Here is an 18,188-nt window from a genome sequence, read left to right as displayed (position 1 = left end):
CGGGGCTGGAGAGCCGTGGGGAGGGAGGAAATCATGATGGAGTAAACAAGGAGAGAGAGGCAGGACTGAATTCCTGTCCTAATTTTGGGCTTATGTAGCATGACCATTCCAATAGGAGGGATGAGACAGGTGGAACCTGTGTCACATCAGAGACAGATCCTTTATCTTTCACAGCATCATACCCTACACAGCAGGGAACAAGGGAAGCCTGAAAGGCAACAAACATAACTTTGTTTTTTTGTTTTTTTTTCCATTTTCCTCTTCCTCTAAACTGCAAGTAATAGATACAAATAGTTGCTCTCCTGCAAAACTTGTTTGAACTGTAGCTGCCAGGAAATGAAGGCAGTTGATGGGGGCCTGTAAAAGGCTGTTCATTAGTCCTGCCTTCTTTATGAGCTTCTTCAGTCCCAAAGCCAGATGGGTGTGGGAATGCAGCAGAACAGGGGACTCCAGTGTTCAAAGAAATGACAGGATCCAGCCCTGTGAGGAATTCCTTCCTCATCCCTTCAGATTATGGGGTTAATTAATAAGAGTTAATTAATGATGTGTCAATCATCACGCAGTGCAAGCCTGTGTGAGGAAAGCTGCCCCTCAGGGTGATGAGCATTAAGGCCTTCCCTGGAGAAAGTCCTTGTGACAATTTCTGAAGCCTCAAAGAGGATATTTTAATCCCTTTATCTCAGGATCCACTTCTCATAGGAAACCACCTAGCAGAGGTGGTTAAAAAAATAATTGCTGTGCTGCTGCCTTCAAGGTGAGTCTCTGGAGGACACAGGATGGTGGCAGGTGCCAGCTGGCCCCAGGGTGGAGCTCAGGCTGAAAGCATCTCAGAAACTGCCTTGCCCTGGGTGATGGAGGAGCAGGAGCCCAGGGCAGAATGTGGGGGTATCATCTCTGCTGTGAAACACCCTGTGCCCATGCCAGACATCCCCCAGGCCTGCTCTTCCCTGGGTAATTTCAGGAGGGACAGGCATTTGGACAGGAGCACCGAGGAGCTCTGCTCCCGTTCCCCTCTGCCAGCTGAGCATCCCAGGCTCTTGGCTGCCAGGACAGCCAGCCCATCTGCTCACATGGCACGCTGCCCGCTCACAAGTTGTCAGACAATTTCACGGGTGCCAAAAGAACCTGGACTTGAATAGGTGGCCTGGATATGCTGCAAAATCATCTCCTCTCTCTGACTGCTAACAGAGCAGGGCCTGTCTGTGCTCACGGGCTCGCTGTGGACTGGCACTGCCCCTCCACGCCACAGCAGGAAAGCTCTGCCACGCTTCGGGCAAAGCATCAGTGCCCTGAGCGCTACCGAAGCACAGAAAAACCAGCTTCTCTACCAAAATACCCAGTGCATGCCAAGATAACTTCAAGGCACCATGATACCATTGGGCACAAAAGCCTGACTCTTGGAAGCAAAGCACAAGCGGAGCAGAAACCCCCGCAGCTCCCCATGGGCAGTGACAAGTAGGTCAGGCAGAGCATAAAAGGGCATGTTTTGGGCTAAAATCCCAGTTTCCCAGCTCCTGCACCTGAGAGGCTGCAAAAAAAATATTGGAGCTGGCTCTGGGAATAGGAAAATTAGGCAGGCAATGGGAAAAGCAGACTCTGCCCTCCTGATGGCACTGGGTCAAGATGAAGGGACAGCTGCTGTCCCCACCTTTTCCAGGGCTGGCACAAATACTTCTTTCTGCACCCTATCCTTCTACTTCAGTCCTATGGAGAAAACCAGGATTTTGCTGCCAGTTGTCTGCCACTGTCAGCCCAGAAGGCAGAGCTGGCGCTGGAACTACAGCACTGCTCTCTCCCTCCTCTTGGCTGGGGCTCACTCAGAGCCCTGACACAAACCCTGGGTTTGCAACATGAAAGGCTGAAAAATCTCTGGGTCTTATGCCCTGGGAATCAGATTTTCTGCTTAATAAACCCCCTAAAGAATCAGATGCAAAAGAGGTTTGTTTGAAAATTTTGACTGGGTTATCTTAGAGTGGTGATTCAAACAGCCACGGAATACAGGGAAACACAAATATGCTGGGTCAAAGTTCCCTTCTTGTGTATCACAAGATAGACTCAAACTAAATACAAGTCAGTCATACTGGGAATCAAAGAAAATTAAATCAATTATTGCCAGATTTCCCATTAAACCTACAAATTTATTTAACACCTCCATTTCTTTTGCTGCCTGCTGCCAGCTAATCAAAGCAGTTTCAAATCCATATACAACCTGTGTGTAGCTGAGATCTGTGTGCAATATTTCTGCTATTATAGGTCTCCATGGCCAGCCATATGTGTCCTCTGGCCAGGTGAACACCCTGGCGCAAAGAATTTGGACTACCAATTAGCAAGGTTTACAAAAGGGCCTTGAAGTGCTAACAGGATCAGTTGGATGCTGCTGCTGAGAACAGTATCTGGCTTATGTGCTGGCTTGGGGTGTTTTATTATCCATAGCACATAATCCTGCACTTTAAGCTGCTTCTATTTACAACAGTTTTGCTGTCCCCCTGCTACTCTCTGTCTCCCACACATTTGCAGATGCTACTTACTCTGTGTTTCTGCTACTTCTTCACATGCAAATGAGTCTTTTAGGCTTTCTCACTTTTATTTACCCATATGCAGAACTACAGCAGGGTGAAAAATTAAAAATTAAGAAGAAAAGTACTAGTACTATTGAACTAGACACAGAAAATTTAAAAAAATAAAAATTCAGGGGAAAAAAACCCAATTCAGTTCAGCCTGCCCTAAATCTGTGTTATTAACAGCTACTATGGCTATTTGAAACACCCTTTTTGTTGGTTTACACCAGTGAGTCACCCACAGCACCATGCCAAGGGCATAATTTGGATTTGTGCTGTGCCCTCTCTCCTCAGCTTTGCCAAAACCTTCCTGTCTCGACCTGCAAGGCACTGATACTTTGGCTGTGGGTCTGTCCTAAATGCCACACCAGTTTTGCATTGTCACTGACCACAGAACTGTGCTGCCTGAACTGGTGACCTCTGGAGAAGCTGGGCACGGTTCCTCAGTCCTACACTTGCTGTTTCATCAGATCCACTTCACTGCTGCTTATCTCCTGCCACTTTGGATGGCCAGCAGCCCTAACTCAAAAACCTGTAGAAATGCTGAGAGTTTAAATGAGCCGACAAACTTCAAACAAATCTTGGCACAAGAGGCCAAATCCCCATCTGCCTCCTCCAAAGTGGTGGTGATCCCCAGAGCTATCTCTGTGTGACATAAAGACCAGGGACAGAGAAAGAGCAATTTAGCTCCATGAAACATCCAAAAATAACTCATCCCAAGGGGTGAGATGAGTGTGGTGCAACTCATCCTCAGGACAAAGCTGCATGTGCTGCTCCAGAGAGAAAACAGCCTCAGCCTGTGGTTTACACCACAAGTCTTGCACAAATCATTTTCCTCCCCCCTGAATTTCAGCCCCTGGAGCCTAGTTTAAGGATTATAAATTGTAGAGAAACAGAGACAAATTCCCATGGAATGTTTCAGGGTAGCAGTATCTGCATATCCCACTGAAAACACTGCGGACACATTTTTTTTTCTTAGATTTACTAGGACATCTTACCTCAGTGCTCCACCAGTCCCCTGTGTGCCAAGCCCTGTTACTCAGCAGTAAATTACAGGCTATGTATTTCATGCCAGCTCTTCAGTTCTCTGCACCATTGATACATGGTGAACTGTGTGAAATAAGGAACTGAGGAGCTAAAGTGCCTCTCTGATTAAAAGACAAAGCCACAGGACTGCGCTTCTTGGTATGCAGAAAATTAAAGTGAAGAAGTGGCTTGATTAAAATCAGATGCTGAAGATGGTTCTTTCCTAATATACTGTGGTAATGTTAAAAAAAAAAAAAAAAGTTAGCTGCTGCAATAAATGGCTTTTAAAGAAAAAATAAACACCAGCATGTCTTTGTTCCCAAAGACTAATTAGCAAGATTCTCTAAGTACCTAGAAGACAGCTAATCAAGCAGAGACAATTCTGTACTGTAAAATGTGGCTGCAGACTCAGAGACTCAGGTCTGCCTTTTAACAGTGACAAGGGGCAGGTACAGGCAGCACCTGTGCCCATTTGTGTTGGTGTAAGACAAGAACAAAAATAGATATTGAGCATCCTGTTATCATCTGCCAAAAACAGCCCAATAAATGAGCTGAGGAAAAATGCAAGGGTGGAAGGCTGTGCAAAAACCCCCAGTGACAGAGACTGGGGGGCTGGCATTTCTATGAGATGTAGAGCAAAGTCTTCTCTGTCAGGAGCTGAAGATGCCATGGGAATGTCAGGAGAGAGGGATTTTGGGGGTGATTCACCAGCAGTGGTGGATGGCAGCTTCCCAGTGCTGGGAAGTGGAATGGAGCTGAACCCCACAGAGATGCTGATATCCAGCAAAACAGCTCTGGTTTGTTGGAATAAAGTCTGGTCCCTTCCACCAGTGGGACTCACATTGTCCAGTCCTGGCTTAGAGCAGATCCTGCCCTGCTCCAGGAGGGGATAATCCAGGGCAGCTCAGCTTGGGACAGCACAAAGGAGCTGCTGCCCAGAGAGGGAAGGAGGTTTATCTTCCCCTCCTGGCTGCTGGCACAGTGAAATCTGCTGTCACAGATCCTAATCTGAATGGACAACCTTTGAGCTACCTGGACTTGCAGACATTGACTCTGGGGTCATTCCATATACATGTTTACAGAATTTGAGAACAAATTGCTCCTGAGCTGGATGAGATTGATCGATATTCCAACCAGCAGTGGCTGAGCTGTGGCAAGGGGAAATACAGAGCATGGTGGTGGACAGAGACAAGATTTCACTGCTGTCCAAGGCCATCAGTCAGCCTCAATCCTGATCCAGCTCCCCTTGAAGTCACCACAAATTTTCCAATCTGCATAAATGAGATTTGGACCAGAGGCACTGCTGAGTCCTGAAACACAATTTGCACTGAAATACTGAAGAAGTCTGATCTGATGAACAGGATTAGTTATAAAAGAGAAAAACAGTTCATGCATAATATACCAAAAGTTAAAGAGCTAAAATACTACACAGCATCCCCCACTGTCCTTATTTAGGACCACATTCAGATCTCATGCACTTTAAATATCAAAGGATATAATTCATCCAGTTAATTCCAGATTTATTCCTGATTTAAGTACAATCAAATGTACCTATCAGTCTCATTCAGGTAAACATTTCAGTAGGGATTTGGTTGGCAAGGATTTGAATGCCCTTAAAAAGCCTCAAAGCTCATAGATGAGGTCCATAGAATATCTGATTACTGATTATTCCTTCCAGCAGCAATGAAAGCACTTCTTCTTCGCGATATAACAAGAGCATTCCTTGCAACTTTAAAATACTCCTACATAAACCAAATGCTGGGATTGCCAGTTTTAACCTTTCCAACCAGTTTATTCAACCTTAGGTCTCCAGTAACCCACCCTGCACAGAACCAGTGAGTGGCACAGTAACACTGCTCAGACTGAGGGACCAACCTCAGTGGTTGGGTTGTACTTTGACCAGCGACTGCTCAGTTGGATTTCACACAGCACATTCCAGAGTGCCAAAGCGCTAATCCTGGAAGGTTCCGAGCACAGCAGCTACTGGATGCACATCTCACTTCTCTAGCTGCTCAGAGGAAACATTGCAATTTGATTTAATTGCTATGTTGACTTATAACAGTATGTTTACACTGGATGCCTGCCAGCTCACATGTAACAGGTTGGCAAAATGTATTTCCTCAAAACAGCGTGAGATGCGATGTAATAAGGAAAGCAATCTTTCAGCAGCCTCCATTCTGGAGTTCATTTCAACTCCTCTGACTTGGAAGCAATGCCACCAGTGCAGAAGGATTACACCACCCTAATTGATATGATAATCAAGCCTGGAGGCTGCACTTCCCAGGTACAACAGCCACCACCTCAGAAAGGGAATATAGGAAATGAAAGCAATTAATGGTTGTTTTTATTACAGGGATTGTTTGGACTATTTAATATCCCTATCAAAAGATGCATTACTTGTTGAACAGTCCTAAAAGAAAATCAAAGAGAAACCTGAAGAACACTGCTATCCTTTGCCACTGTGTGACATCTAAAAGCCAGTGAAAAGCTGTGCTTTGCCAACTGAAACTAAAATCACAGAATCATGTATTCATTTAAATTGGGAAAGACCCCTGAGATCATTGAGTCCAAGCACTAATAAGCACTGCCAAGCCCAACTCCCAGCTCAACACCCAGCACACGGTGTTGACCACTAAACCACATCCCCAGGTGTCACATCCACACCCCTGAGGGCCAGTATTGGCTTTCCTATGACCCTGGCTGCTTGATCTCAGCCAAGTTAACAGCACCTGCGCCTTTGAGCCATGAGACAGCTACAGGAACAGGAGAGAAAGGTGGGTGTGCTTGTTTCTGTCCTGTAGAAAAGCAGCTTGCCCCAGGCTGTGACTACCAGCCAGTTTTGTGGCTGGCACTGGATGGCTCTGAAGGCTGCAGGAACATGGAGATGCTCCCATGGGCAGCATTATTTCCACAGCAGCAAGTTTCAGGAGGGACAGTGAGAGCCAAAGTTACAAATAACACAGTCAGCAGTGTTTGATCAGTTAATGAATGCCCATGATTCAAGGGGACTGATTCCACAACCCCAAAATCCTCTTCTGGCCTGGTATCCCCCTGATACTAATTGGCTCTACTTTGATAAAGACTTTAACTGCAAGTTAAACTCTTAGTAGTCTTCATCTACTGGAAGAAACAGTCATGTGGCTGTTTCTAATCCTGTACTGTGACTTGTAAAATCAGAAGAAAAGAAAGACATTAAAAATATTGAGTAAAATCTAAAGCTGGAGCAGAACTGGCTTTTATCTGTTCATTCAAAACTGAATTCACTAGATACAGTAGTATTTCTTTGAATGGAAAAAAATAAGCCTCAAAGATTTTATAATGAATACCCCTTGCACACATTTGTACAATGCAGCCTATAAAAATGGGAATGAGAGATGTAGTTTCTAAACACAGACCACAGGACACTTTTCTCACAACTCCAATAACAAGGTATAATTTTCTATCTGATCCTATTTGGCTTTTCCATAAGGAACTGTAAAAACCTCTCTCAAAATCCTGGCACCAATGTGTGCAATAGGAATCCTAATGCTGCCTCTGCTGGAGCAGAATTTCCCTCTTCAAGAATAAAGCCTTGGGAGGAAAGAAATAGTGTGTTGGTTTTGTGGCTGAGCCAGCTATTTAACTCCACGAGCCAGCAGAAACAAAGGGAAACCAAATAAAACTACAAAGCTAGAAATGCTCCTTTTGGACAAATGAGCCAAAACTCTTTTGACATTTATGGCTCTACACATCCCTACCTGATAAGTCATACAGAAAGCTGCAACTGCAGATATCAGCAATCACGTAAATAAATTTTATTATGTTGTATGTACAATACTAGTACAGTTAGCTACACTAATCATGGGAGGAGGGGAGGTTGCTATTTTTTTCCTGTCCCATATGGTAATAATTTTGTATGATTGAACTGTTATGATCTAAATAAAAGTACACATTAGCTCTAAGATACATTGCAAATACATTAAATCTTCCCTGGAGTTTAGCAAATACGTGCTTTTTCTATCATGCATTTGGAATTAGTAAAGGAATCTACACTGGGCCATAGGATTTATAAATAGATTTGGCTTCCTCTGCAATACTTTATGGGCAATTATTTCAGAAATGAAGATGCAGAGCCATGGATAAATAAAATAATTGCAGCTGATCAGGCTTTATTTACTGCTATCACATTTCCCTGACTGCTACACTTCCCTCATTTGATCCACTAGCCTGAATCAATGACCAGATGAAGAGCTGTCAGTTAATGTCAAACACAGAGAAAAAAAGATGCCAAAGGCTGATTCTAATTTCCCCATTTCCAAATTCTGCCTGTGATTTTCTGGAGCTGGCTTGCTCCCTGGATAAATTCAGTGTGGAACTGGGAGGCCGGGAAAGGGCAGAGTCAGTCAGATGAGTTCTGCAGTGTGCTCAGCACTTTTCCAGGGAGCACATTTTGCTGTGGCTGCCCTGTAGAAGTCACTGCCAAAGGTCTGGAGAGCTCCCCTCCCATGAGCAGATGCCCAGCTGTGTCAGGGAAGGGCTGGCATGGCCTCTGCTGTCTGCTGCCATCCCACTCAAACAGGTATTAATTCAGTTTGGAAGACGCTGAGTACAGTGATGTGTGGCAAAAATAGCTTTCCAGGCAATTCCAGAGAATCAAATGCAAGCAGAGCCTGGGACTGGCCTCATGTCTACATAATACCCTTCATGTACCTCACACCATGCAGCTTTCAGTATTCAAGATCTCAGACAGGACAGGAAACTCTGGATTACCTTGGGATATTCCTTGGGATCAGGCTTGAAATCCTACACCTATCTAATAGTGTTACCTGGGCTTCATGAAGGAGATTACTTGTCTGAAGAGGCTTATCAAGTCATAAGGAAAAAAAAGTGTAATTCCTGCTGCATTGAAAGGCCCCAGGGCTGATAACACAGAAACAAGTGGAATACATGGGATGCACCAGGTGGAGACAACCTGACTACCCACTGACGACTTCCTTCAATGAACTCATCTCAGATGTAGCCACCAGGATGACATTTTATGGCTCTCAAATTAAACTACCTAGAAAAAAATTGCCTGCCAGCCCTGATGAGCAGAAATGTCCCTGAGCTACCTACAGCCTCCTGTCCTGGGAAGGAAGATCCAGCTTTGTGAGGCCTGGATAAAAAGGGTACCCTATAGAAAAGGGGAAGCACAAGAAACATCATGGCAGCTGTTAAGGGCTTCCATGTCTAGGATGTCTTAAGGATTGCCATGTCTGAAGGCTGTCAAGGGTCTTAAGAAGATCCTACAAACATAAGTCTCATAGATTTAAGGCCTGGGGGCTTTTTTGTGTGTGTGTGTGTTGTTTGGTTTTTTTTTAATTTTTATTTCATTCTAGGCTGCTTATTTCTGTATAAAGAAATTATTCTGCAAACCTCACCAAGAACTTCATCAACCACAGTCCATAAGGTGGAGAAAGAGGCCAGTGGGACCAGATGCCAAAGGAGGTAGGAAGATTTATGCTAGCTGAGCATCTGGCTCCCTGTTCCCTGTTATCAGAGTGAAGACAAATGCTTGCAAACAGCCTTATTCCAAAGCACTAATGCGTTCAGCCACACTCAGCACAACAGCAGCAGCGCTGCTCCTGGAAGGTGTGCTGCCTGGAAAAGCAGCTGCTGAATGCTTCTTCCACGGGTTTAGGCAGTACAAAGAGCAGTGAGAAAAGAGGGTGTTGCTGCCCCTCAAACCAAGCCAAGGGAATGATTAAGACATCATCTGTTATTGTTCCAGCGGGTGGTAGGAATTGCTCCTACACAGGAACGTGGCTACACCTCTATTGTCATCCATCATCTTGCTGAGGCTGTGCATTGTACAGTATTTCGATCTGACCTCATTAGCATTCCCAGAATTACAATGTCATACCAATGATAAAGGCTGAGATTATCTGCATCTGAGGGAATGCAGAAGGAGCACATCACACACTGAAAAGCCAACAGTGCAACCACGACTCTGCCAAATGCTCAAAGGCAGCCTGAATCCCCCTGGTTCTTGATTTTGCATGTGGGACAAGTCACGATTAGGAGTTGTGCCTATGTGCATCAAACCTGCAGATAAAGGGGACAGGCTCATGCACTGGTGATTAAACCCTCAGGGAGAGGAAGGACAGGTGCTGGAATAGATGCTGTCTGAGTTGCCAGTATTGTCTGTGCTTCCTCCAACCACTCCCAGGCAGCCAGTGATCCACTAGAAACGTGGAGAAATTTGTGTGCAATTTGGGAAATGACACAGAGGCATTTGGCCTTTGCACAGATGCCTTGTGCTCTCTGGAAGCTCATAGGATTTTCTTGTGATTCCCAGGATAGAGGCACATAGGGAGGGTCCCTGCTCAAACTTGGGTTGAAGGAAGGTCAGATCAATTTTTTGACCCTTGTGGCAGTCAAATAAAATCAAGTCAAATCTGTACTTGTCTGAAGTCAATCTACAGCAAAATCTGTAGTGAAAGAGGGAATCTGTCAGTCTCCAGCCAGCAGCTTCCCCCCTGAGCTGCACTCCCTGCTACAGCTCTAGCACAGTGCCAACACACATTCCAAACCATTCCCTGCTACTTTAGTCTTCCATGGACCATCTTAGAGGAAATGAACTGAACTTCCCTACAGTGGGAATGAAATAAGGAAATGAATTTATGATTCCAGTGGCACCCTTGACAAAGACACTGAATAGCTCCATTAAACTTTTCGCAGCCCCTAGTGTCTTTGCTAAACCCTCTACAATGAGCACAGAGTAATTTTCCTTCTTACAACATAAACATACAGGTCAGGATTCAAGAGCCTTTTTTGTACCTGAATAACTTCCCTCATCTCAATGGGATCCAGGCAGGCAGAAATCAAGGCTGCATAATCCTAGTTATTTCCTTTCTCTCCAGAGTCTTTCCCTTGCAGTACCACTCTCGGATAAACTCATTTTCACAGACTCAGCATAGACCTAACCAAATGACTAATACAACTCTTTAATACAAACAACAATAAATCAACTGATTAAATTCTAATTTATCAGACAAATACTCTTTAGCTCTTCCCAAAGCTGTGTTGAATCATCTCTCTTGTCTGGCCATGTTCCAGAGGAGCACTGACACTAGATAAAGCTCAGACCTGTGGAGTAAGTTTACATGAGATAGAAATGTTGAAAACATCCTGTATTTATGATGGGAGATTTCACAGAGATCAGAGTGAATAACATTCCTGAGAAGACTGCAATGTCTCTGAAGCCTCCTCAGCATCTCCTCATGTCCTCCCCTAGCAGGACAAGAGGTCAACAGACCCTGAAGGTTGAGGCTCAGCAGCAAGGCTCAGGAACCAGACACATTAACCTCAGGAGATCCTACAGCAAACCTTTAACAGCTTAGAAAATGGCCACTCCACCACAATTCCACTTTAAATCACAGACTTTTTTTACTTACTTCATTGGTTTAAACAATGCTTGTCCATAGTTCTGGAATGTCATGATCAGCTTCAGCTGGGTGCCTCCTGATTTCATTGCTGTGGGGGCAAAACACAAAACAGCTTTAAAATGAGACATGCAGATGTGCTTACACTCAGCTTCCTTGAAACCAAATCATATCTGTTTTTCTGCATCAGTTCAGCACTGTGGTATCAGAGCATCAAGCAGGATGATGAACTGGACAACAGATTATTCAGCAGAGTACAGAGAAGGGCTTTGAGCTGCTGACCAGGACTAACATGGATTGTATTTCCTGACACTTTTTTGCCTTTTTCTGGCCACCATGGGCTCCACAAGCACCCCAGATAAGCAGCACCTATAGGAGCAGACCTCTGGAGTCTTGTTTTCTCCATCTCTCATTGCTCTTGGAGTCCCTTTTAACCAGGGGCTGACACTGGGGAAGGAGATGGGGGTGCTTTCAAAGGCAGCTGCAGCTGGGATGTACAGCCCAGTGCACAGCAGACAGCACCTTAATTAAAAGTATGAGCAGACACTGTAGCAATCTCTGATCTCTGCTGTGATTTTAATAACTGTTTCTGAGCAGTAGAGATATGTAAATTCACCTCCTCTGTGCACAATGGAGATGTATCCAAGCCCAGCTGTTAACTTCCAGGGATCCCGAGGTGGCTCATACATGAGAGCAGAGCTGTGCAGAGCAGTCTGGCTGAAGAGGACAGTGAAGGTGACAAGGACAGTGGCTCTGCTCATCTCCCAGCTGGGAGCTAATGCGAATTTAAGACTGATACTCACTCATACCATTCTGAAAAACTTGGACAATGTCACAGTAACAGCCAGGTTATAGTGGTTTTAAAATTAGGATTTTTTAAAATATACATATAAGAATTCATAAAAATGCATTTTACTTGATGACAAGGCTACTTAAAAAAATATACTTCAGAAAACAGCTGCTTTTCTGCTGCCTCAATCAAAAGCATCCTACTAAATGAAATGACCTATAGCCTGACTCCTGAATGCACCTCTGTGTTGGGAAGGCAGGCCATGGCCAGCAGGGCTGTGTGGATGAGTCAGTCTTTTAAAGATGCTTTCTAGGAATCATCAGATAATCAATCCCTCTCTTTGCAGTTCTGACAAAAGCCAAGTCAACTGGAGAACTACAAAATGTCAAGTTATCTTGCTCTGTAAATTCTGCCTGAGAGTTGCTCTTGTTCCACCTATACAGCTTGTACATGTTTTTTCTCTAACCAATGCCATTAGCTACACATCTTTTTAATTATCTCTGTGCCTTATCACTGACAGGTCATCATCTCTCTTTCAGCACTTGTAACCTATATTTTTGCAACAAAATGCTATGCAAATCTGGTCAGTGTAATTACAGTTCTCCTAGAATAAAATCCCTCCTGCCCTGCTGTTTTGCTGATCCCAGCCTTCTCTTGTCTTTCCATTTTATCCCAAAGGAACAAATAAATAATTAGAAATTAAAGGGCATTAAGCAATTTGCACTGACCAGGTAGAGCAGAAGCAGAGGGCTTTCCTGGATTAAACTCTCTCCCTTGTGCAGGACAGGTCATTTTATCTGCACCTGGGGGCAGGAGGAGCACAAGGCTTTTTCATGCCCAGCTCAGAGCCTGAGGACAATGAGAAGTAGAGAAGCTTCCAGTCCAAACCCTACCTGTGGTGCCCTGGGACCACTCTGGAAGCAGCCCTGGCCAGTGTGGGCAGCTGGAGCTGCCCTTGCCCCATGGCCACAGGGCCACAGGGCCACAGGGCCAGGCACAGGGCAGTCCCCACCACCTTCACTGCCCAGCCACCACCACAGGCCTGGGATTTCAAAGAAACATGATATCACAGAATGGTCTGGGTTGGAAGGGACCTTAAAGATCCACTAATCTAGCCCCCCTGCCATCACAGCAATGCAAAGAAGAAAAAAAATGAAGTTTCAGCACTCCCTTCTCTAAGCACAGGGTTTCAGATACTAAAAGGACTGGTTACTCAGCTAATTGAAGCCACACAGATAATGATTTTGTTAGCAGCCAAACTCAACAGCGAGGATGTCATCACCAAGCAGGGAAATGTATGAAGAAGATTAACAATTCAGAATAATTCTTCCATGAGACACAAAAGCCTGGTTTCTTGTCAGAAGGAACTGAGCTGAACAAGACAAAAGCATCTCCCTTGTGTTTTTAGATCCATCTTATTGTATTGCCTTAATTGGTTGCACCAGTAGCCTCACCCCAACACAAGTTTTGCTGGCACAAGTTGTTTCTCCACGGCTGCTGGGAGAAAACTTTGGAACTCTGAAAGCCAGAGGGGGACACTGGTGGGAATTGTGTCCCATTGTGCTTCATGGCAGGGCAAGGTGGAACCCACATGGATCATGGAAAACAACCCAATGCCAGAGCTCCACCTTGGCTTTCCCCATTATCCAGACTCACATGCAGCTATTCCCACTTTGTCTCCTCCTCCAGTGCCACAGATGTGTTGGCCAGGCTGGGGGTGATGCAAGGCCACCCTCCAAATCCAGGCTGGCTAGAGCTCAACATTAATCCCCACAGAGATGGAGACACCTAAGCTTGGACTGTTCTTTTCAGCTCAACAAGACCTTGCTGTACCTGCAAGCAGCCTTGGAGCAGTCCAGGGTGCCCAAATTTTGGGAAGAGCAGATCTCACTGGAGATGATCCACTCTAGGTCAGACCATTTCCCCTGTAATAACTTAGCGTCACATCAGCACTCTGGCTCCCCTCTCACTTTCTGAGCTGTGCTCCTCCAGGAACTCCCTTTCCTGCTCAGCCTCAGTTAAACATGTCCCTCTGGCCATTGTGGCCTGTCATCTTCCAGGGGTTTGTCCCAAACAAACATCTGGAGACATCCTCACACCTCCATCTGCAGCCCACAGGCGCATTCCTGAAGAATGCACAGCACATCCAGTGAACTGGAGGGTGCTGCCCCATTGCAATCTGTCACATCTGTGATCAGCAGCTTCAGGGACTTTTACAAAAGCCTTGCAACACAAGGCTGTGCTGACTCCAAAGGAACCACTAGTCACACTCTAAATTCAGCTTCTATTTTTTTGAAGTATTTTAATATACTGTGACCACAGGTCACAAACAGCTCTGTAAAGGCTTTATAAACCCGCTAGCTCACAGCAGGTGCTTCAAATCAAGTCTCACACAGCTCCTGGGTGTACTGGCACACTGCTAAAAACAAATCCCAATGTCATCATTACTTTTCATCTTCAGGCAATTCAAAGCCCCTCTTTTCCCTCCAAAGTAGAAGGAGATGGAAAGCAGCATTAACCTTTCCTGTTAACCCAGTGTAAGGGCTCTGGGGTGTGATCAGAAATCTTCCCAACTTCAGGAGGCTTTGCAAAAAATTCCCTGAGATATCTTTTTGCTTGAATGTTTGGGATTAGAGTCTTGTCCAAAGATTAGTGAAATTGGTGGGATTCCTTCTGTTTTTTCTGACAGACTTTGGATCAAGCCTGCAGAAATCCCCTCTGCACTCACATCCCTGAGCCTGCTGTCATGGCCACCTGCCACGTCTGCTACCTCCCCACCTTGTCACCTCACCAAAACCAGTCCTGAATCCCCACCCTGAGCCACAGACCCCAACCAACACAAAAGATGTCCCAGCTATCATCTCTCACTCATCTTTTCAAGTTGTGCAGGGTTCCTGGCGACCCTCTGGTACTGGCAGTGCTGCCCAGAGGGATTTGACCCAGAGGGATTTGGAATTCCAACTGGGCTGGCTTTCCAGCTCTTCTGTTTTGCTCCATGATAGCCCTGATCCTACCAGCCTGTCTAAACCATATGGTTTTCTGATGGAGAGAGAGACTCTCAACAGGATCTCTGAACTTTTTCTGGTTCTTTTGGTCATAATCCAACAAACATTTTAAAATGTACTTAATTATGCAGTGCTAGTGCCTGAGAAGTGAGATACAGACACAGCCTGGGATGCAGTTAACATCTGAAACAGAGGATGCTCAGATCCATTTTCGATTCCTATTTATAGATCAAGCTTAAATCTAACATAAACATGTTGATTGGCTCTAACACGTAATGCTCTGCCCCAGGCTGGGGACACAGCCCTGTAAAAGCTGTAAAAAACATATTTAAAAATAAATTCAAGCCCTCATCATCTCTTGGTTTGTCCTTGTTCAGCCAATTCTGCTAGGTTTTTTAAAGGACTTTTTGGCTTAGTCAAGAAAGTAAAAGATTTCTGCAGGGGAAGAGATCTGTGAAATTATTCTAAGGCTTTGTTGTACATTTTAAGTCCCCTCATTTCATCTGGAGCTGTACATTAAATCAATCTGTTGACTCTTGGCAGATTCATTGTTTCCTTGCGCAGTAAATCAAAGATGCAACATTTCATTGTTTTTCACAAGTTCTCAAAAGCACTTCTTCCTTTCCTTTGGATGAAATTTTCATGATTTTCTTTAGAGCCAGAATTTATGTTCAGCATTTAACATCTTGTCTTTCCCTTTTCTCTTTTCTTTCCTTGCCTTGAAGCAGAGTCCACCTCAGGTAATTGCATCTTTTATTCCCGGTGTGAGTAACCTCGCACACTCGCTTTCTAATCACTGCCTGTACAAACTGAAGGCATCACAGATTCACAAATTACCTCAGCCAGGTAATGTTTCCAAGCCTTTACAACCAGAGAACTTAAAGAATCAAAAAAATAAGTCCCAGCTACTCAGAAGAATTACAAAATCTATTCTGTTTACAGGGAATCTCCCTGGACAGCAAGACCAAGCCCACAGTGCCCCTCCAACACACCATGCCAGAGCTGGTGTTAAACTGCTGATAGTGCTGCCACAATTATGCACAGACATCTTGTAAATATGCAAGAAAATAGCTAACTGTGGTTATTTATGCATGCAATAAGCATCTATGAAAGGCAAAGGAAATGTGCAATTGCCTGTGCATGTGCTTCTGAAAACCAGGCTTCAGTGCTCAGTGGAAAAACAATTCTCTCTAGGCTCCTATTTATGGCAAGAGGAAATTTTCAGTGAATTAAATCAAATTAAGAGCTATCCCTTTATGCTGAACAAAATGAATAGGAAATATGTATATATAGAGAGATGCAGGGCACAGAAACATCCTCAGCCCGAGCCTGGGTAACCCTGTCCTTTTCCAGGCCAGCTCTAGGTGTCACTGTGGGAGCTGGATGGGATGCTCCTTCCCATCCATGGATTTGTTCCATTTAAACTTCAACATCAAGAAAATGTCACCTTGGTGCTCCCTGCTCTTGGGAATTGCTTCTGTCACCGTTTTCATTTTAAAATACCACTGCACATTACAGAGTCATGTGAGCGGCTCTAGCAGATGTGGGGGATCAGTCTGGTCCCCACTCACCCACAAATAAATGCAGGGTGAGCAGAGAAATCACAGTGTGGCCAAGAATGCTGCTTTGCTGCAGTTTGGATCTAATTACTGTAGGTATCAGGCAAACCATCTAATTCTATTAGAGCCAAAGTAAATCTGAGCACTGGGAAGGAACTGGATAAAGCCATATCCCATTTCATCTAATGCACGTTACCGTGTATATTTAATTGTCCTGCTTGCTAAAAGAAGCCTGAAGACCAGGCATTATCAAGGTTCCAATTTATTTTATACTCTTAACCTGACATCTTTTCAGCTGCCTTAAAAATAAAAAAAAGAGCAAAAAACCAACCCAGCAGAATTTGAGCATAAGGAAAAGAAACAAGGCTAATTAGAAGATAAGCAGGAATATGCAAAGAATGTAACAGCCCTATAAATGTCCTTTGGTCAAATATATTACTCTTTATTAATCAGCTTACATGCTTTTGAATCCCTCTGCTGCTCTGCAGTAAAGCTGAAAACTGGCAGGAATTACTTTAAAGCATGTATTTTTAAACATCCAAAGAATTTGCAACCTAAAATAAGAGAAGTTGCATTGTGCAAAAAATGATTTTTAAAAGTACATTAGCAATATGCTCTTTCTTTCTTTGCAAGCTGACAAAGCTCTTGAATCCCCACAGGGTCAGGCAGTGAATGCTAACACCAAAATTCAGACCCTGGCATCTCTATATTGGCAAAAGTCCCCTTCCATTTCCATATACTTGATTTTAGACTGGGATTTATGTGTAGGAATCATTCCCTGTCAGTTCCCATAGTGGCCAACAACAACACCAAATACACCTCATGGTTTAATTTATGGAAATTATCCTGATTCATTGCTAGAAACCATGGCTCTGTGTTTTTGTTAGAGGCATAAGAGGCCCTGCCATGCTCTTAAGAGCCTTGTTCAAACATTAACAGAGACAATCCCAAAGGGAATCACTAATAGCAACCATAAATCTTCCTCTGTGGTCCCATGGCCCTTTCCCCCCATTGATCTGAAAGCTCTATCAAAACCAGAATTAATGGAAACCCCATGACACATCTGTATGACACATTAGGTGAAATCATGGCCCCGGGGAAGTAAGTGGCAAAAACTTCTACTTACGTCACCAGGGTCAGGATTTCACTCCCATTTTTTATGATAGTAATTTTTTTATGCTAGGCCAACTGAAGCAGAGAGAGGTGAAGCCACATGCCCAGAAGCACAAGTGAACACCAAGCCCAGAAGATCAAGTGAAGAGTGAGGGCTAGATTCCTATTTCTTGCTCCTGCCTCCCTTTTTCTCCCACCGGTTTCTATGTCCCCAATCCACCTCAGCCATCCCCCTGCTCTGCAGAAGGGACAGACTTCATGGCTCGAGCACTGCTGAGTTTGCTGCTCTCCTCGTGTCTGAGCTCTGGAGTGTTGGGGAGGTGAGTAAAGATCAGCACTCAGCAGCCATGCAGTACAAACTGCTACAGCCACTGCACTTAGTGCAAACCTCAAGAGATGGGCAGGACGTGGCTCCATTGGGCATCACCTCTGCTCCTCTGGGGACAGCCTGGCCACTGCCTGGGCACTGCTGCTCTCTGTGGGGACAGGGATGGGCACAGACTGCATCTGTCCCTCCTCAGTGGATGTGCCCAAGGCACGAATTACAAAGTGCTGGCTCAATCCCCATTTGCATGTGCCACTAACATTCCAAAAATTGGTGGATATTGAGGGGCGAGGTCAGGAAAGGCAAGGGCTGTATCAGGGAGAAAATCACCCAGGTTGTGTCCATACAATGCCCTCATCACCCTCCAGTGCAAACCAGAGGAGTGTGGGCAGTCTGCTGCTACCTGCAG

At 44.7% G+C, this 18,188-nt stretch overlaps 1 protein-coding gene across 3 annotated transcripts in view; it reads right to left on the bottom strand.

The window, feature by feature from the left end:
* FAM20C (FAM20C golgi associated secretory pathway kinase) overlaps positions 1 to 18,188 on the bottom strand; it is a 57,708-nt gene that overhangs the window by 34,406 nt on the left and 5,114 nt on the right. For all 3 annotated transcript variants that reach the window (XM_014252440.2, XM_088064121.1, XM_088064122.1), the window contains one exon: positions 11,000 to 11,078. In XM_014252440.2, the coding sequence (XP_014107915.2) occupies positions 11,000 to 11,078 (79 nt within the window). The remainder of the gene's footprint in view (positions 1 to 10,999; positions 11,079 to 18,188) is intronic.

The sequence above is a fragment of the Pseudopodoces humilis genome, chromosome 18 (assembly GCF_049639895.1).
Source record: "Pseudopodoces humilis isolate 2021_Gansu_Grassland_sample_001 chromosome 18, ASM4963989v1, whole genome shotgun sequence".
Lineage (NCBI taxonomy): Eukaryota > Metazoa > Chordata > Aves > Passeriformes > Paridae > Pseudopodoces > Pseudopodoces humilis.
This window is presented reverse-complemented; position numbering and strand designations above follow the sequence as displayed.